The following is a 20,720-nucleotide window of genomic DNA, read 5'->3' on the forward strand; positions in this document are numbered from 1 at the left end:
TGAACTACTTAAAATAGATGGGTATGTATTTGAAAGGAACTATGGCATAGGTTACAGTATGCTACGCTGGGCTCCATGGAGGGAATAAAAACGCTGAGAACTACAGTTCTGACATTGGATAAACACCTCGTCTGTTGTTTGGGCAGCCTTAAATGGAGAAATGTAGTTACGGCCACACCTCAGCATTAAACTTCAGTTGAAAGGGGAAGACAGAAAACTTTGCCTAATATTTTTAAACGGTTTTGAGATAACTTACATACTGTAAAGTTCACCTGTTTTAAGTGCACGATGATTTTTAGTAAAATTACAGCCCAGCCATCAGCACATCCGGTTTTGGAGCATTTCCATCACACCAGAAATATCCCTACTGATTGTTTACAGTCGATTCCGGCCCAGTCTTACCCACAGCCCCAGGTCTGCCCAATTAGTGTATTTTACTGAGTAAAAATTACCTTACAGACCCCAAAAAACCCTTAAGAGAAACCCAGGACTGGATTTCCAAAGAACATGATTATGGGACATATATGTACATTTTGATCAGCGCCCCTAGTATATTCAGGCTGGGTCTGTATGTGAGAAATTCCTCCATTCATCCACCGAGCAAAACACAGTTGGATGCCCTAGGTGGGGCTAATTATGTAAGACAAAAGCAGTACGCAGGCACCTCTATACACGGCATGCGTGCATCCGTGTAGGAGGTGAACACACACCCTGTGCCAGGACGCGATGAGCAAGGTGTACCCCAGACAGAGGACCGGTCGGTGTGGTTTGCGCCTGCGCAGCTTGGCGAGCGCCTACACGGGTAACAAACCCCCTGCTCCAGACCCGTCGGTTCTGCGGTTGGGGCGCCGCCGTATGAGCGTCCACCCTTGACACCCAGCGAAGCCAGGCCTGGTACATAACCCCTCACCTCCTCACTTCCCCCACCCAGAGCTCACAAGCACCACCCGCACCGTCAGGCCTCCGGCCAGTGCCGCCAGGGTAGCGGCTCTCCCGTTTGGCCACACCCCGCAGTTTACTAGGCAGAGTCTCTTTGGTCGGTGAAGGGCTTAGTCCCGCCCCTTCGAGCCGACGCCAGCAGCCACGTACCACGTTTCTACGTGTCTCGAGCCTGAAAGCGGAAGTTACGCCAAAGACTCGCGAGGGAAGCGGCGGACCTGGAAGAGTACTGGCCGTTGGAGAAAAGGGGGCGGGCAGACGGCATTGGAAGGCGCCGGAAGTGGTCGTGCTGAGGAGGGGTGGGAGAGGGGCTGGCAAGGCAGTTCATTCGGCTGTTGCTGGTCACCTCGGTAAGGCGCGCTTTCGCTCCTCTCCGAGAGGCTGGCCTAGTCCTCCGCCTCGGCCAGGATGGACTTCAGGGAAATTATCCTGATAGCTTCCAAAGCACAAGGTGTCAACAACGTGCCAGTAAGTACCAGTCGGGGCGCGACTGTTGGAGATCCTGGTGTTCAAGTTCCGAATGTGTGGCCCATGGAACTTCCAGGAGTCCGTCTACCGGCTCCGGGAGAGGAAAGACCTGGGCGCCGTTTTTTGTTTTGTTTGTTTTGTTTTCCTCTTGGACATGTATTTCTGGGTACTGGGGGTGAGGACGGGCTTGAGGTGCGAGGCGGCAGCCTTTTGACGAGCGGGTTTGGCTTGTTTAGGCTTAGTTACCCCTGCAGCTTGAACTTTGCGTTTTGGGTGTTTCAGCGTTGCGTGAAAGCTGGTGAGTAGAGCCGTGCCTAGCACACAGTGGAATCTAGCGCTAGTAGTTTCTAGCTTCGGCATCAACTTCAACCCCGAGGTTGGGGAGTTCAGGAATTTTAGGGACTTGGCCTGATAGCTTTTGAGCCAATTTCCCGCTGATCTTTGGGTCAAACGTTTTGTGATTTCCCAAATAAGTTATTTGACTTGGGGCCCCACCCACTCAACCAACCAGGTGATTGAATTATCACCTCCCAAGCAGGGGAGTTGAGTGGTTTCCACGAAATCCTTGGCCAACAGGATGAGTGAAGTAACTTCCATTTACTTGTGGTCTTCCAGATTTGTCTTTGTTTGAAACTAGGTCCCATTGACTCAGTAAGGTTTGCTAATTCCCTAACATTCACAGAGAGGTGTAAGACTTGAATATCTAAATGCGGTAGTGGTTGAGAGTGCCTGGTTTGCGGGGGTGTAGCAGATTTGCATAAACTAATCATTTCTGGATCCTCAGATGGTACCACAGCTCAGCTGAAAGCTGATAAATTGCATTATGATACCTGCGGTTTGAGCGATGATGTGTAGAGTTCAAACTTTTAAAGTCAATTCAGCGGTACCTTATTGAGCTCACACTATGCATATCTTAGATTTTTGTATATTTGCAGTATTTTTTTTCCCCTCTCCTGCGCTTTTCTTGTCTTTTGAGCCTGGCTCATTCTTTTTACTCTTTTGAGGATATTGATCTAAAAATAGTAAAATAACTGGTAAATAAAAGTGATATTCATCAGTTTATTATATATATTCACACGCCATCCCAAATACTCTGAATGATCTTGAAGTTATGAAACCTTAAACGACAGAATTTCTTTCTGCATCTGTAAATTTCCTAGACAAGTCGTTAATGGCTCTAGTAACATTCATCTTTGCATAATTAGGTCCATATTTCATTCTACATCTTCCTCAATTTCAGTGAAGGTCAAAGATAGGTAATACTAGCCCTGATGATGCCCAGGACTATTCTGTGGAAGAATCACAACCAAGTTAGTCGTTTCTTACTCTAAAAACCAATGGTTGCTGAGAGAAAAGTACATATTTCTAGAGCAGAAGTTTTCAAAATATGTCTATGTTTCAGAATATATGCATTATTGATCTATGATTGGGATAACAAAGGTTGGATGCAAAAAGGAAAATGTGTAAGTTCGTTAGGTCATTTAAAATTGAATAAATGAATATAGGCATATACTTTGTGAAAGCATGCTTTTCCCTCCCACCCACCCCAAAAGCTAGTAAGCCTGGAAGTTTGATTTAGTTATCCGCAGTATAATCCTTTTTTACTTCAGATAAAAGTAAATCACAAAAGAAATTATTGAGGAATAGAGCAAGATTGTATTTAATCTGTGATCTTGTTTTAACTGAATGCATCCAATTATTTTAAGTTATTGAATATTTGCTTTATCAGCTCAAAGTAAAGCCTCTTAGAGCACACTATCAGCTGTGAAATCTAACACATTGTACACTGTAAGAGTGTTACAAAGCAAGTATCCTTATAAACCACCATCCAAGTCAAGAAAAACATTTCATGCACAGCACTCTTGAGAGCACACGCGCACACACACACACACACACACACACACACACACACACACACACACACACGACAGACTCATCCTGCTCGACAAAAGCTGTTGAGTTATGGTCTGAGAACCACAGAGGCTTTGCAGTAATTGACAGATAACAATTCCATCCCTCTGTAATGCTTGGTTCACATTTCTCTTTTAGCCATCTCTTCTCCCACCTTCCATTTGAATCCTATCAGAACTGACTTTCGATTTCAGTCATCAAGTTCCTGTCACACCTTTGCTACAAAAAGGAAATACACCAGCATTGATTAGACTAAAATCCAAGGGAGGCTAAAATCTGAAACACCTGTGCAGCCACTTTGAACTCTTTGCTGGCCTTTTATTTTTAAGAAGTCTACTGTATCTGATTTGAAAAGCAATGAACAGTTCCCACAATGAACTTTTACATTGTTTCTTTTTAAGAGAAATACTTATATTTCTAATGTTTTAGTTAAAAGAAGGATTGCATCATGCCTAGAAATATTAGGCATGGTATTATTTCCCAGTGGAAAACTGAATACAAAAAAACAGCTGATCAGGGTGATGTAACGAGTCACTGTTATTAGCTCTGTTTATATTTAAAGGAGAAAATATATTTTTGGTAACCTTGCCCGTAATATTTTTCTCCCTGGGTTCCTCTAGCAAAAACAAAGTGGTTGTCTTGTTTAGTAGAATAGAAGAGCCTACAATCTGGATTCTTATAGGTTTCAAGTAACTGTAATTGATGGCTTGTAGTGCCATTGGGCAAGTTACGTGGTCTTTCTCACAATCAGACTGAAAATCATCCCAGACAAGATACTGTAGCTCTGGTGTGACCCTCAAATCAAAAAGTAAAGGGGAAAGCTTTATGTGGTATCAGACATATAAGGATCTGGGGCGGCTATAGACCCTTGAGGATAAGAATATAGGTACTGTTACAGTAGTTACATTTCTTTTTTTTTATAGTTGACTTACAATATTATATTAGTCTCAGGTGACAATATAGTGATTTGATATTTTTATAGATTATACTCTATAAAATTATAAAATATTGGCTATATTCCTTGTGCTGATTATATTTCCTTTTTTATTTTTATTTTTTAAAAATTTTTATTGGAGTATAGTTGATTTACAATGTTGTGTTAGTTTCAGGTGAACAGTAGAGTGAATGTTATACATATACATGTATCCACTCTTTTTTTAGATTCTTTTCCCATATAGGTCATTACAGAGTATTGAGTAGAGCTTGCTGTGCTAGACTGTAGGTCCTCATTATCTATTTTATATGTATAGTGTGTATATGTCAGCCCCAGTCTTCCTCCCTGCCCCCAGTTATCATAAGTTTGTTTTCTACGTCTGTGACTCTATTTCTGTTTTGTGAATAAGTTCATTTGTACAGTTTTTTTTTAGATTCTACTTATAAGCAATACCATTTGTCTTTGTCTGATTTCACTCACTATGAGAATCTGTAGGTCCATCCATGTCACTGCAAATGGCATTATTTTGTTCTTTTTCATGGCTGAGTAATATTTCATTGTATATATGCACCACATCTTCTTTAGCCATTCCTCTGTCAGTGGACATTTAGGTTGCTTTTATATCTTGGCTATTGTAAATAGTGTTGCAATGAACATTGGGGTGCATGTATCTTTTCAAATTATGGTTTTCTCCAGATATATGCCCAGGAATGGGATTGCTGAATCACATGATGGTTCTGTAGTTTTTTAAGGAGCCTCCAAACTGTTCTCCATAATGGTTGTACCAGTTTACATTCCTGCCAGCAGTGTAGGAGGGTTCCCTTTTCTTCACACCTTCTCCAGCATTTATTGTTTGTAGATTTTTTGATGATGGCCATTCTGACCAGTGGGAGGTGATACCTCATTGTAGTTTTGATTTGCATTTCTCTAATAATTAGTGATGTTGAGCATCTTTTCATGTGCTTTTTGTCCATCTGTATTTCCTGTATTTCCTTTTAAAGAATAGTATGGGCCAACAAAAAAGTATCTGCAGGTCCTCACTTTGTAACCCTTGACGATAGTTGCTTATAACTGGATTATTTCCCACCTTAGATCTGAAGATGACTTTTCCAGTGCCTGGGGCAGCTTTGGATTTCTAACCTGAAGCAGTACTTCTGAACCGGTGATTTAGGGAAAGGGTTTTTTAGAAACTACTGCCCCACAGAGATTCTCTTATTTCTCTTCCCCATCACTACCTAGACAATCTCTTAATGAACAATAAGGATAATAGTAACAACAATGAACATTTATAGTGCTTTGTGCCAGGCACTGTTCTAAGCACTTTATGTATATTAATTAATCACTGTAATAACCATATACAGAAGGGTGTTTTACAGGTGAGGAAACTGAGGTCCAGGGAGATGAAGAAACGGTCCCAAAGTCACACAGCTAATAAGTGAGAGTGCTACTCGTGGTAGAGCAGAGAATCTAGTCCAGGCAGACTGGCTGTGGAGTTCTTGCTCTTAATCATGACCCTATATTGAATGAGAGTCTATTGGAAATGGGGTGGTGAGGGAGGTTGTCTTCTAGAAAGCCTGAATCCATCTAGCTCCCTACCCCCAACTCCAGCCTAATGTAGCCTTGGGCAGTAACCCTATTGTTTTTTTTGATGACACTTCTCAGTGTACAGTAAAGTCTGATGGGAGACAAATTTAAAGACCAAACTAACAGCGTTTGGAAACTGGTGGATAGAGATTTACAGCCTGTTTGGAAGAGTGCCAGCATGGTTAACAGAAATAGAGTCTGAGGTTGCGGGAAAGTTCATTACCCCTGTTTGGGGTAATGGCACTATCTAAGAGGCAGGTGGAAATTAGGGAATGGCATTTAAGAATGAGGCTAGAGCTAGAGATGAAAGTGTTGGGATTAAGTTAGCAGTGAGGCATGTTGTAGTGGAAACACTTGTGCCCCGGAGTCAGGAGACCTAGATTCTAATTCAGACTCTGCTACAAATTATGTTAGTGACAGCCGGTAAATACACAGTTGTCCTTTTGGGGCCATTTCTAACATGAGGTTGGATTAGAAGCTCTGAGGTATCTATCTGATACTGTTAATACATTTTATATAATCTGGTGTATTTTTATAAACACAATAATAGTAAAATTTACATTTGACCCCATAGCAGTCTCAAATAGCATGTTTTTTTGGTGGGTTTATTTTCACCCTCTTAGCTACCCAGCTAAGCAAGCCTAATGCAAATCGGTGGTTTTCCAGGCCTGCATTCATTCCCTGAGTATGATGTTTTGAGAGGATTGTAGAAATTTTGTAGTCATTATTAAAGTTAAAGATATATTCTTTGAATATTTCTAACTCCCATTTCTAACCAGTGATAAATCTCTATATTAAACCATCAGGAAACTTGTATTTTCTACATTATAACAATATATTATCTCCTGAGTAATTAATAACTTTCAAGAAGGAATTGACTATTGATTCTAATATAACATATTTGGTGAACATATATTTCCAGACCAAAAGCTCCTTATTTTCATAATCTGACGGTGACAGTATAGTTTCAATGCAAGCAACACATATGTTTGAAGTGACTTAATGTTTTCTAGGTCTCTTGGCTTCAGAATTACAAATCTTGGCAAAATCTCTGATACTGTATTTAGATGGCATAAGCCTCACTGTTGTGGGTCATTCACGGGGGCCCAGCAGAATGACTGAGTTGGCTTGTAGTATAATAAAATGGATATACTTAGGATAAAAAAAAAACTCTTGTCCAGCTGCTTTTCATGAAGCTCAAACAATGAAGCAGCCTGGTGCCTTGAATCAGATACAGAATTGGTGGGTGCATCTTGATGTGTTGCTGCTAGAGCTAAATGTGACCGTCTGATGTGGGAGAAAGCACCAAATAGTTCTCCTGCCTTATTAAATGGTATATAATGTGATCCCAGCCTGAAGCTTTCTTTTTAAAACATAGGTCTCTGCTAGGCACCCCTGTGGGGGAAGGAGACTGTCTAATAAAATATTCTATTACAGCAAATCTTCTAATACCAGGATCTTACTGCAACTTCTTTTTCAAAAGTCTAGCCAGCTCAGTGTTAGGAAGGTCTATAGTGATAGACCCAAGAGAAAGGAAAATATACGTTCACAGAAAAACTTGTACACAAATGTTCATAGCAGCATTATTCATAATAGCCAAAAAGTAGAAATAATATAAATATCCATTAATTGATGATTAGATAAATGTGATATATCCATACAATGAAATATTATTCATCCACAAAAGCAGTGAAGTACTGACATGTTACAACATGAACCTTGAAAGCATTATTCTAAGTGAAGGTAGTAAGATACAAAAGACCACTGTAGCAGTCAGGGTTCTCCAGAAAAACAGAACTGGTAGGATCTGTTTTAGGGGGGCCAGCAAGTCTGAAGTTTGTTGGGCAGACTGGAGTTAATGCTGTAGTCTGTCGGAAATGGGATGGTGAGGAAGGTTGTCATCTATAAAGCTTGAATCCATCCAGCTCAAGCCTAATAAAGCCTTGGGCAGTAACCGTATTGGTTTTTTGATGACACTTCTCAGTGTATAGTAAAGTCCAATGGGAGAGAGTTTCTCATAGAAATTCTGGAGCAGATGGAGGAAAAAAAGTTTTTTTAATTGAAAAATCTTACATACTTTGTATAATCACTTATCTACATAATCATTTTTCTGTGGCTTCTAGATTTTACCTTATTTTATGATGCACATCAATCAGTATGTAATGGTACACTGGGTGCATGATTTAATTTATATGAAATGTCCAGAACTGGCAAATCCATAGAAACAGAAAGTAGATTAGTGGCTGCCAGGGGCATAGGAAATAGGTGCGGGGGATGTGGGGAATGATTGTTGAAGGGTAAGGGATTTCTTTTTGGAAAGTTGAAAATGTTCTGTAATCAGATAGTGGTGATGGTTGTACAACACTGTGAATATACGTGTACACATTAAATGGGTGGATTTTATCGTATGTGAATTATATCTCATTAAAAATGGTAAAGAAGAAGATCGTTATTATTTCTGGAGACCCAGCCCTTTTTTCTTCCTCCCCAAATTTCTAGGTTTTGATCTAAACTTCGCCTAAGAGAATATTTTAATATTCTCCTGGTATCTGCTTTTGAGTGCATCAAGCTACAGAGGATATAAGAAACTATTAATTATGACTCACCTCATGTCAGTAAATAAGATTAAGCTTCATCAAGTAGGACCTTGTCCTACTTAAATTGTTTCCCAGCAGGCCCACAAAGTAAGACATTTTATAGATTTATTGAATTCCTTCTCCATCATAGGGACAGGACAAGGACAGCAAAATTGTTGGGTTAAATGTGAGGTCAGCTTAATAAGTATCCTTAAGGATTAGAGGTGTTTTTAAAAAAGCTGAATTTGAAATTGGCATATGAATTTATGACAATAGGTGTATACTTTGAAAAAAGCTCAAAGTAGTCTTTGGGAGTCTTTTCCGAGTGAATCTGAGTTCCTGAACTCCCTCCCTTGTTTCTTTCTTGTATTCTGCCTTTCTTCCAAAGTGCAGTGCACATAGCTTTGGCTGTACCATGATATTAGGTGATACACAAATACTTTTTATTCTCATAGTTGCATTTTTTTAAGTTTTATATTTTGATAGGATTTGGAAAAATATAACTGGCTTTTCAACCCTGTCATTTTATGGGTATTATTGCTTGAGGTAAAGCTGTATTAATAAGTCTTGGTGTTTGATCTGCATATTTTCTTAAAATTAGTACATAATACAGGTGGTATACTGTAAAAGGGTAAAAATCATGAAGGTAATATGTGAGTGACTGAAGCTTAGTAAACAAGGCATTAAACTGTGTCCCACTGATCCTGTTTTCTCGTTCAGTGCCTGTATTCAATCAAGAGTAGCTTTTCTGCTAGTCATGTCCCATTACCTTAAGTCCCAGGTTAGGAAGAAAGATGTCTACCCTGAAATCAAACTAGGAAGTGCTCACTTGCTGCTGTAATACCTCGATAAGAAACCAATCCTATTTTAAATAATTAACACTAATGTGTATATTGGCATTTGGGGGCAGGGGGAGCCCTATATAAGCTTTGATTTGGCAGGTGAATCTATGGGCTATATAATTGGCAGGGACAGAATAATCTTGAGCCTGGGCAACATAAATCCACCCTTCCTCTTCTCACATATCTACTTGATGGGATGGAGTAGAGTGAGTATGTGCCTCTGCTTGAGTCTGTGTGTCTTATGCAACCTCACCTTCAATGGTAGCACTTCTATTAAGAAAATGTGAGTTTCTTGTGGATAAGGCCTATGTTTGAAGTTCTTGTAAACCATGACAAATTTTATATATCGTTAGGTAAGCAGTATTCTTTTTCTCCTGTCTTCCTTTCCCTCTCCTTTCTTCTTTAAATATTGGGCCGCAATCCACTAGGGAAAGGCTTTAAAGGATTTTATTATTACAGCCAAGGTGACTGGGAAAGGAATCTGGATGTACTCTTTTGGAATTTCTCTCTGTGAGGGATGTGTCAGGTCTGAAGCGTTGCCATTGCGCACGATTTTCAGGTTGGATTAGGGCCTGCTTTCTTGGCCAGCTGCTTTGTTGGTAGACTGACTTAGCTGGAACTTCCAGCCTGTTTCAAGATGCCTTCTATTTGGCAGCTGTATAGTAAGCATGAGTCTTTTGGCTTTCCTCCAGGAATTTCATACACATTTTGAGAGTCACTTTTTTGGTTCCTGAGTAGCTCAATTTGTTCTCAAAGGTTAGTGTTAATTAACACAGCAACAAGTTGAGTGGATAAGAATGTCATGTGCCTAAGACAAAAGAGGGAGGGCATTAAGAAATTTTTATTTCCTAGCCCATAAGTTTAATTTGGAATGGTCCTAGAGATTAATCATCCTGGTCTGAGTTATTAGCTTTGTTTATCATACTTCTCTAATGATAGTTATAAAATGGACATATTTTTCCTTTTACAGTTTAAATTAACATTATTCTAGTTTTAGTCATTTCCCAATGCAGTTAGATAAAAAGCAAAGCCCAGAGAAACACCATCTGTTCCAGGATGTTAGTACTTTTTGGGTGATATAGAAACCTGACCAAAAGGGTTTGTGTGGCAAATTAATATTTAATGAACATAGAGCTACACTTATGGGTTACAGAGACTTGGGCCCTTCTTTTGCTGTTTAGATTTCTTTGAAATGCTTTTTAGCTATGGCTTACCACCAGCTTTGCTTATGGTCAAAATAGAATTTCAGTATTTCATGCTGTAAACTAAGTAACCTATGAAGCAGCTATGAAAATCATCTGGAGTAGGGTACTTAGGAGGACAAGAGTTGTGATAGTTTTTTTCTGTTTGGAAAATTCTGAAGAAGGCTAATCTTTTAAATCAGAATTCTAAAATAATCTGTTTTAGTAGTAATTTTTTTCAGTTCCCCCAGTCCAGGTATCTTTCAGGGAAAATAGCCTGAGAATAGTGTTTCTCTGAATTGTTCATTTATGTATTGTTAAGGGATGTTTAATGAAACTCTGCACCTAAACATAGTCATGTATAATCATAGTTAGCCTGAAATTTTATGACTAAGCTTTCATGTGGATTATGTGATCTCTTAATTATTCAGAACAGGTTTTTCAGTCAACATTTAAACCTCTCTATTGCTTCAGAGTTAATTGTGTGTAACTTTTATGCTGTTTTTATTTTTAGAAAAGATACAGTTTGGCAGTGGGGCCTCCCAAAAAAGACCCAAAAGTCAAGGGTGTTCAGTCGGCAGCTGTCCAGGCTTTTCTCAGAAGAAAAGAAGAGGAGCTCAGACAAAAAGGTATGAATCTATAGCCTTATTCTCAATTTTAAAGTCTTCTGTCTTCACAACTAGCTTGTACCTAACCAGTGGATGTTTGTAATATCATAATAGGCTAATAGATTTGTTGTGTATGTGTCTGAGTCTGCTATGTTTATAGCATTACATATTCTTATGTTGTTCGTTTGTATGGATGTTATCTTTTATTTCCTCTGAAGTTAAAAAAGCTTTTTGGGGATAGTGACCATATCTTCTATTAGCTCTCCAGTAAGTACTCCATTCTTTGACCTTGGTTCTATGTTGTTGTTGTTGTTGTTGTTTCTGGCTGCACTGCACGGCTTGTGGGATCTTAGTTCCCTGACCTGGGGATTGAACCCGGGACCAAAGCAGTGAACATGCTGAGTCCTAACCACTGGACCACCAGGGAACTCCGCCTTGACCTTGGTTCTGAATCTGCTTCTACCTACTTTGTATTTTAAATTAAAAAAAATATATATTAAGAGTGCTATCTAAAAGGTTAAAATAGGGACACTTTGTTAAAACCAGTACTTTCAAACAGTAGGTTTACGCCATGCAAATGACAGGAAAACTGATTCAGTAAGTTTAAGTATCCACTGATTCGTAATTAATAACAACTGTTAAGTGGGTACTAATATTCTCTTAACTTGGTATATTTATTTGCTATGAACTATTTTCTATATTTAAAGCTGAAAGCCAAGACTCTTCCTTGCTTAGTCATATAGAAAAACCCATATGTGACCCACTCATTATGTAAAGGTGACTCAGTTGATACTTGTTTGAATGACTTCCTCATTTGATTCTTAGAGATCTTCAAACTTCTTCAAACTGTAACTTGAATGTTGCTTGGTTTTGGCCACCTACTGATAAACATACTGTTATCGAGACCCTGAAATAATATGTTGTTTTTTTTCTTTTAGCCTTAGAAGAGAAAAGGAGAAAAGAAGAACTAGTGAAAAAGCGAATTGAGCTAAAACATGACAAGAAAGCAAGAGCCATGGCCAAGAGGACAAAGGATAATTTCCATGGTTACAATGGGATTCCTATTGAGGAAAAGTCAAAGAAGAGACAGGGAATGCAAAGCCACACTAGCCAGGGAACAGACCAAGAGTATGAGATGGAAGAAGAGGATGAATTCTTAGAATACAATCAAGCAGAGTCAGAGCAGGAGTACGAGGAAGAGCAAGAACCTCCCAAAGTTGAAAGCAAACCAAAGGTCCCCCTTAAAAGTGCCCCACCAGTCATGAACTTCAATGATCTACTCAGGCTGGCCGAGAAAAAGCAGCACGAACCGGTGGAAATAAAGGTAGTGAAGAAGACAGAAGAGCGGCCTATGACTGCAGAAGAACTTAGGGAGCGAGAATTCCTTGAACAAAAGCGGAGGAAAAGGAAACCTGAGACAGATGCAAGATTACCTCCAACCAAAAAAGTACCCTCTCAGAAAGAAAGTGTGGGCACAAAACTTAGCAAAGGCTTTGGAGACACACATCCTTCTTCCAAGGGTACTCCCCTTCCTCATGCTGAGAAGAAATCCAGACCTGGCACAGCTAATGAGAAACACTTGCGTTTATCTTCGTCCAAATCCATGCCAGGAGAGAGGACCAAAGTAGTATCTGGCAATTGCTCCCAACCCTTGCCTCGTGAGGGCCGTGACAGACCTGTTTTCAATGGGGCTGGAAAGCCCCACTCCAGCACCTATTCACCAAGTGTCCCAAAGACTTCTGCTAAAGGGACTCAGAAGTCTGCTGCTGAGCACAAAGCCAAAAAATCTCCTCCTCATCCTAGCCATTCCAGGCCTGGCCCCATGGTCACCCCACACAGTAAGGCCAAGAGTCCAGGTGTCAGGCAGCCAGGCGGCAGCTCCAGCTCAGCCCCTGGGCGGCCTAGCACAGGGACTGCTCGGCCTACAGTTAATTCTGGCCCCATGCCCAGGCGCCAGAATGGCAGCTCCAACTCAGGACCCGAGCGATCAGTCAGTGGGACCAGGAAGCCAACCAGTGACTTAAATCCCCCAGGACGGACAGTCAGTGGTACAAGTGGTCTTGGTCAACCTGCAAGCACCTCAGGTGGCCCTGGGCGACCTACCAGTGGCTTCGGTGGTTCTGGGAGATCTGTGGGCAGCTCCGGTGGCCCTGGGCGGCCTGTGGGCAGCTCCGGTGGCCCTGGGCGGCCTGTGGGCAGCTCCGGTGGCCCTGGGCGGGCTGTGGGCAGCTCCGGTGGCCCTGGGCGGCCTCTGGGCAGCTCTGGTGGCCCTGGGAGGCCTGTGAGCAATCCACGTGATCTTCGACGACCAGTGAGTGGCTCAGGCCCCCCTGGGCGGTCAGTCAATGGCCCTGGCCGGTCAGCAGGTGGCCTAGTTCCAGATGGACGAACTGTCGGCAGTTCAGGCCCTGGTAGACCAGTGAACAGCTTTGGACCTGGGCGAACAGTTAGTACCTCAGGTCCTCCTCTGAAGCCCAAATGCACTGTTGTCTCAGAAACAATTTCTTCAAAGAATATAATCAGCCGATCCAGCAATGGACAGATGAATGGAATGAAGCCTTCCTTATCTGGTTACAGATCTGCCCAAGGTAAATTTCACCTCACCCTAAAAGTATTTGTCACTAGGAAATTGGAAAGAATACTTTGTTTTATATAACCAAAGATCCTCTGAACTCTTCTATGTGCTTTAAAATGTATTCTTGTGTTGATAGAATCCTGATGTTTTGTCTATCCTGTGCCAGAGAGTTCCTTTAGTAACCATGGCTTGGAAAAGTTTTTAGAAAGAGACTTATCTAGGGCCTTCTGTGTTCACTCCTGTAATGTTCGAGGACCAGTGAGTGGCTCAAAACTTAGCTATGGGATTTATAAGGCAGAGTGAGTGTATATGCCTTATGTGGTTCAGTGAATGAATTAATCTTTACCTCTTCATGAAGAATATAGACACCTGTCTTGAAGGACTGCAATGTATTTGTAAGCTTGAAGCCTTTTGGTGCATTATTTATCCATCATATATTTGTTAAGCACCCACTATGTGCCAGGAACTGTTTTAGATTGTCCTGTGTTTCTGCTCCTTATAGTGGTCCTAGCTACCAGTCCTTTAGGAATCTACTGTCCCAATGTATGGGCTCATTGGTGGCACCTGCTAACTGCTAAGTCATAGTTTCTACATGGTGATAAGGATTTGTCAAAGCACTTGTTAGGCACCATGGAGAATATAAAAAGAAACAAAAGATGAGATTCCATGCTTTAAACTTCCTAATGCAGTCAAAACATTGGTTCTCAAGCAAGGATGATTTTGATCTGCAGTGCACATTTGGCAATGCCTGGAGACATTTTTGATTGATACAACTGGATGGGATGCTACTGGCATCTAGTAGATGGAGGCCAGGCTATTATCTTACATTGCACAGGACAGCTTCCTCACAACCAAGAAATATCTGGCTCAAGATGTGACAGTGCTGAAGTTAAAGAAACTCTGAGCTAAGGAGACAAGCCATGCATATTAAAAACAAGTGTAGAACAACAAAGAGAGTGTCTGTAATCAAGGACTAGAAAGTGGTTGTTCCCAGATACTGGTCTGTTGATCACTGCCTGTCTTTTGCAAAATTTTTAATCAGTCATATGGCAAAATGACAAAAATAAGGATAACGTGGTTTTTCCTTAAAGTCTCACTTGCTCATTTTCAACAGTTATCCATATCTGAGAATCGTTCATACTTCAGCAGACTTTTAAAAACTTAAATGGAGTTATGGTGATAATAGATGGTAGATTGTTACCTTTGGCTTCTTGACAAGATTAAAATTAGTGATTTTTTAGTGATTTGTAATTTTTTTTTTTTTTTAAGAAATTTTACTAGTCTTTTAAATCCAAAAGAATAGGAACTACTAAGCTAGAAAATGTAACAGTTCTAGTAAGCCCTAGGGTAGACAGGAGTTCTGCTCCTTGTGGGTACCATGAAGCAGCAGGATTGAGGTGGTAATGAGTTCACCAGTTGCTAGTTCTGGTTTTGAGGCTACCATCTTAATGAGTTCTTAAAATCTCACCTTATGTAGGACTTTGTTGGGACTACTAAGTTTTAATACTCTTATAAATAATGGCTTTTCTGTTCTTAGGTCCTCGAAGGCTTCCCTTCCCTGGTGGTTACAAAAGGCAGCGAGAATATGAAGAGGAGGAAGATGATGATGACTATGACTCTGAAATGGAAGATTTTATTGAAGATGAAGGAGAACCTCAGGAAGAAATATCCAAGCACATTCGAGAAATCTTTGGCTATGACCGAAAAAAGTAAGGTTAAAGATTTAGATATATATACCTTTTATGTTGAAAAATCCATGCTATGGGGGAAAAATAAACATTGATAGTAGAGGCATTGAATACAATTCTTAATTAAGAATCCTTGGATGATTGCTTAGATTTACTTTTTTGGCACTTAATATTTAAGAATTAATGCAGAATCATTTGTGTAGTTACTTGTATAAGGGCCAAAAAATATCCCTTTTTAACTACTGTCCTTATAAGATGTATATTTAATGAGAGTGAAGCAGGTTGGTGTAGTAAAATGAATTGGCTTTGAAATCAGAAAGCCATCCACAGAGCTGTGTTGAAAGCCAGTTTGATCTGACACCTGCTTTTCTTTGGTGTAAAAAGCTTTGTTACTCAAAAGTGTGGTCCCTGAACAGCAGTATGGGACCAACAGCATTGACATCACCTGGAAACTTGTTAGAAATGCAGGCTTTCAGGCCCCACCTTAGATATGAATCCAGATTAGCTTTATAGAGTTCCCAAGTGATTCACATGCACATTAAAGATCTTTCCTCTGTAGGAAAGATCGGGGTTTGAATGGAAGTTCCACAACTTACTAGCTGGGTAAACTTGAGTAAGGTATTTTTCAAGTGACATTTGGGCGGATTAAATGAGGTAATATATAACTGACCTGTGAACAATGTGGGAGTTAGGGAAAATCCACATGTAAATTATAATCAGCCCTCTGTATATATGGTTCCTCTGTGTACCAGTTCCTCCCTATCTGTGGTACCACATGCGTAGATTCAGCCAATCATGGATTGTGTAGTACTGTAGTATTAAATTCTCACGTAAAAGGACCCATGCAGTTCAAACCCATGTTGTTCAAGGGCCAGCTATATAAGTAAATCAGTCAGCACTTGCTCTCTCCTTTGAAGTCATGGATATGAGAAATTAGAAGGCAATAGTAAGAAAAGATTTTTTAAAAATTTAGTAAAAGAACTGGATTAAAAATCAGATCTAAAAACCTAATCTTAGTAGTGTCATAAGCTAGCTTTTGGTCAAGCTATCAGCCTATCTGCTTCAGTCTCCTCTCTTCGGAATCCATGAAACTCAAATGAGATTTATACAAAATTTTCATATATATTGTGCTTTCATGATTTTAATATAAACTATCATGTAAATAGAGGTGAGTTGAGCAGATATTGTTGGATTGGAACTTTGATCAACCTTAGATTCAGGAATAGTTGCCTACTGGAAGTTTTAAGGGTTTGTTTATCATTACTTTGGAAAATTCCATTTACCCAGCCTTTTCCCACCTCATTCTCTGCCAAGCAAGGAGGAATAATCCTAAATGTACGGTTGATTTAGTTATAAAGATGTTGATTTTAAAAACAGGAGGATGTAGTTCCTATGGAAAATTGTTTTTGGTTTTTTTTTAAGTGTTGATTTTCTCTTATCAGGTATAAAGATGAAAGTGATTATGCCTTACGTTACATGGAGAGTAGTTGGAAAGAGCAGCAGAAGGAAGAAGCAAAGAGGTAAGCACAAAATGTAACACGTTTGTGCAGAAATGTCCTAAATATTCTTTTCTGCTCTCTGCTTCAGTTGCTTCATTGCAAGCGGGGACTTTGGGCCACGCAGTTTGTTTGCTTACTTGCTGTGGGGCTTTAGACGATTTCCTTAGCCTTCTAAATCTGTTTTCCCATTTTTAAAATGAGAATATACTGTTTTTACTCATTGAGGTTTTGTGAGGGTTAAGATAATATGTACAAGTGCAGTGCCTCACCCATGTAGGCACACAGTAAATGCTAGAGGCCTGCCCTGATCCCATTATAGCATGTTCTTATTTTCCTTTCCTCATCCTTAATTCCCTTTCCACATCAGATCTATCTCAGTCTTGCTAACCTGTACCACTGTTGTCCTCAAGGACCTGTTGAGGGATATGAAATTCCCTATGTATGATTCCTGTTTGGCTGCCTGATATCAAATAAATTATTTCTTGGGTAGGGATAATAAATGATTACTTTGTTTATAGTGTTAACTTGGTGAAATAATTCACCTCATTCTCAACCCAGAATATTAAACCTTTCTCCTTCTTGCCCTCCCTCCTCTAACTAGATAAAATATCAAACTAAAGTGTTGGGAAGGGACCAGAATAGAATGTTATTTATTGAATAAATGTTTCTTGTTCTTTATTTTTTAAAGCTGGTAATTTATATTTATTACTGTAATGGGAATATTAAGGTGTAAACATTCTTGCTTAGTCTGCTTTCAAGGGTAAAGCCTTGAAGCGTTTTGAGTGTATCAGCACATTCCATGTAAGCTCCCAGTTGACATTTCAATTTTTGCTTTTTTAAAGAGTGGTGATTTCATGTATATTCATAAATACCCCCCCCCCCCTTTTTTTCTGACAGTTTAAGACTAGGTATGCAAGAAGATTTAGAGGAAATGAGACGTGAAGAAGAAGAAATGAGACGTCGAAAGGCCAAGAAGCTGAAGAAGCGTTAGCTGCTGCTTTTATTTATTTTTGTGAAATTCTGAAGACAGTCTGCTGCAAGGAAGTCCTGCCTTCAGACTGAAGAAGCCCCTTATTTCAGAATTCTACTTGGGTACTCAAGGAGAAGGAATGCATACTGTCATCTATCTACAGGCTGTCGTTAGAGCAGAAAGTATTTTCAAATACGTTCCATGGTGAAATCTGTAATGCAGGTGACATAACACCCAGTGAGTGCTCTTACGAAGCTAACTGTTCACAGGTGCCAGCCTTGATCCTGATGAGCTATGCACTCTCATGTGGGGCCGCTCACAAGTCAGCCAATCTTATATTATTCCTTTGCTACTCTAAAAAGGAAACAAAAAGGATTGCTCCTTTACTTCCTAGTTCTGCTGATGTGTGAGTACGGCACTGCCTGGCTCCCAATCAAATTTATTTTGTCTTTTGATGAGGAACCTGGCCCTTCCATGAATGCTGCCAGCAATAAAGTGACCTGTCCTAATCTTTATGTTTGGATCGAGAACTTGAAAATGTAGAGTAGGTGTTATAATTATATGGATGTCATTTCTGTGACTTTGAGGTAAAAAGTAGAATAAATTGTATTCTGCATTATTCGTGGATTGGATGCTGAGCATTCTTATTCACTAATTTAGGTGATTAGGCAATTAACAAAAGTTTTTCCAAGTTAAAATACAAGTTATGCCATTTTGTATAAGAATATTCTTTTCCAAGTTTTATTTTCACATTTACTGTTATGTTGGCTTTAGTGTAACATAGACAAGGTCACTGTGCTGTTTGATTTTTATCTAAAATTTCATTTTTATATTGAAGAAAATATACTTATTTTATTCAAACATTAGATTTGGAAGAGTAATAGTTTAAAAAATAAGGAAGTGACATGTGAGGCCCTCCTCCTCCCCATTCCGCTCCCCCATTATAAAAATATTTTGGAATCCAAGGTGCCCCATACCTTTCGTGTTAATGACTTTGTATTTTTATCTTGAATTCTTTAACGATTAATGGTAAAAACCAAAAACTAAATTCATGTGTATCAAGGCCACCACCTTCTCTTTTTGCCCATATTGCACTTTTATTTCAAACTATGCACTGTGAAGAGATTTTTTCCCAGGTAGCAAAGGATGTTCCCTGTTACTGGTATTTACTAGGCTGTGGAACTTCTTCATTCTCACCTTTCTTCAAGTCATATCTATAGACTTGTTATATCTCTTGAGCCTCAAGTCCATGCAATTCCAATCAGGCTGACCTAGGTTTTGGCTGGAGAGAAGCCAAGTCTCAAGGAAAGTCAGCAACGGAAAATGAGGTATAATGATGCCAGAGAGCATTCGTCCTTGACTCTAAGGGGAGGGTTGGGGACAGTGGGACATAAGCTTGTAGAACAATTCTATAATAAACATCGTGGCTATCTTAAGCCCTTGGTTGGTGAGGATTAGGAAGTAGGAGAGGTTATCCTACGAGAATCCTTACTCTTCAACAGGTCTTAAAAGTTGTTTTTGTGTATTTTTTTTTTTTAATCCATAAAGCTTTCTTTATTCTCAAGTTTGGGTGTTAATATTTTACCACTATTAGCCTTCCTTAATGGGATGACTAGTCCTTTTAAGACTCATCTTGAATTGAGTTTCAAACTATAAAAATGCAAGGACTTAATTTTGAAGTTGAATCCTATGAAAGGTGTCTTCATCACTAGGAATAACACCCTTCTAATGATCACATAGAACTGTTAAAACACTGGTGGCAGAAAAGCCTATTGACTGCCTCTCACCTATCTCAAATACCTTTAGTGAAATTGATTCAAGGGTAGTGTGATATTCCGTGTAATAAAACAGGTTTGGAACATTATTTCCTTTGCTGTCACTTATGTGATTTTTATTTTCCCTTCAAAAGTTTGCTTGAATATTTTTTTTTTCAATATTCAGACTCGTTGAAATCTGTAGTTACAATCAAGTGCTTGTCATAGCTGAAAGATTTCTGGTGGCTTAAAGCTTACTAGCACTTTACTCAATGATATTGTGCAGTTATTTGTACAGAAAGGCACCATTGTGCTAGCTAAAGTTTCCAGAACTTGGTAGAAAAAGTCAGGTTGTATCCCTATGTGTCATCACTTCTGGGTGCATTTCTTCTATAATATAGATGTTGATGTTTTCTTCAGCATCAGCATTAAAAAAGGGCACTTCTGTAGCTCATTAAAAAAAAAGGTTCTGAATCTTTTAATTTTGGCCTTGTTTCCAAATCCTGTCTTCCGTTTTGTTCTGCAACTCCTGACCACTCTTAGAAAAAGCTCACAAACCTTTGAAGAAACTGGAATAGGCTGTTATTTTATCAAGGTTTACAAATTAAGTGCTTGATTTTTAATGTATCTTCTACTGTCTTGATTTTCAGATTTTATTAATATTTGAAGATGTGCCTTTTATTGGGTAATGTTAAGTCACGAATGTAGTAATGTTATTTCACTATTGTAATAATGTTACATGATCTTGGATGCGGCATTCTTAAACACGATGTGAAGGGAAAGTAGTTTTCATAAAACTCATATAGCTCTGATTGCACAGTCCCACTTGCTTTGGATATTGCTACGTCAAAGTGGGGGGCACTTTCTTTAAAGGCTACTTTCAGAATTTATCTTTGTATTTTTCTCTAAACTATAAATGCAATTACGTCCATTTGGAGGCCAGGGTACCACATGTCACAGGCAGCCTTACATGTGTGCCGTGAGAAGGTTCAAAGACTGTTAACAAGAACGTCTATAGGAACTCGAAATTTCATTTTTTAATGTAATCCCCAGGATCTTCTCCAAGAAATAAATTACTGTTTTGTATTTTACAACTTAAAAGCAGCTATTAGTACATTTCTGAGATATAGCAGGAGACCAAAAGATGTTTGGAAAGAGAATAAATATATGAAGAGAGACTGGTTGTTTTAT

The 20,720-nt window shown here is 39.4% G+C and overlaps 1 protein-coding gene across 1 annotated transcript; it reads left to right on the forward strand.

The window, feature by feature from the left end:
* Window positions 1-1,144: 1,144 nt before the first annotated feature.
* SPTY2D1 (SPT2 chromatin protein domain containing 1) lies at window positions 1,145-20,707 on the forward strand. Its single transcript, XM_057696068.1, has 6 exons — window positions 1,145-1,407; window positions 10,950-11,064; window positions 11,982-13,631; window positions 15,156-15,327; window positions 16,749-16,826; window positions 17,703-20,707. The coding sequence occupies exons 1-6, from the start codon at window positions 1,348-1,350 to the stop codon at window positions 17,794-17,796; spliced, it is 2,169 nt and encodes a 722-aa protein (XP_057552051.1). The 5' UTR covers window positions 1,145-1,347; the 3' UTR covers window positions 17,797-20,707.
* The last annotated feature ends 13 nt before the right edge of the window (window positions 20,708-20,720 follow it).

This window comes from Hippopotamus amphibius, chromosome 9 (genome assembly GCF_030028045.1).
Source record: "Hippopotamus amphibius kiboko isolate mHipAmp2 chromosome 9, mHipAmp2.hap2, whole genome shotgun sequence".
Classification (NCBI taxonomy): domain Eukaryota; kingdom Metazoa; phylum Chordata; class Mammalia; order Artiodactyla; family Hippopotamidae; genus Hippopotamus; species Hippopotamus amphibius.

Coding starts and splice junctions, on each gene's coding strand:
- SPTY2D1 (XM_057696068.1), top strand. CDS start 1,348: ATGGACTTCAGGGAAATTATCCTGATAGCTTCCAAAGCACAAGGTGTC. Junction 11,065..11,981: donor AGAGGAGCTCAGACAAAAAG/GTATGAATCTAT, acceptor TTTTTCTTTTAG/CCTTAGAAGAGAAAAGGAGA. Junction 15,328..16,748: donor TTTGGCTATGACCGAAAAAA/GTAAGGTTAAAG, acceptor TTCTCTTATCAG/GTATAAAGATGAAAGTGATT.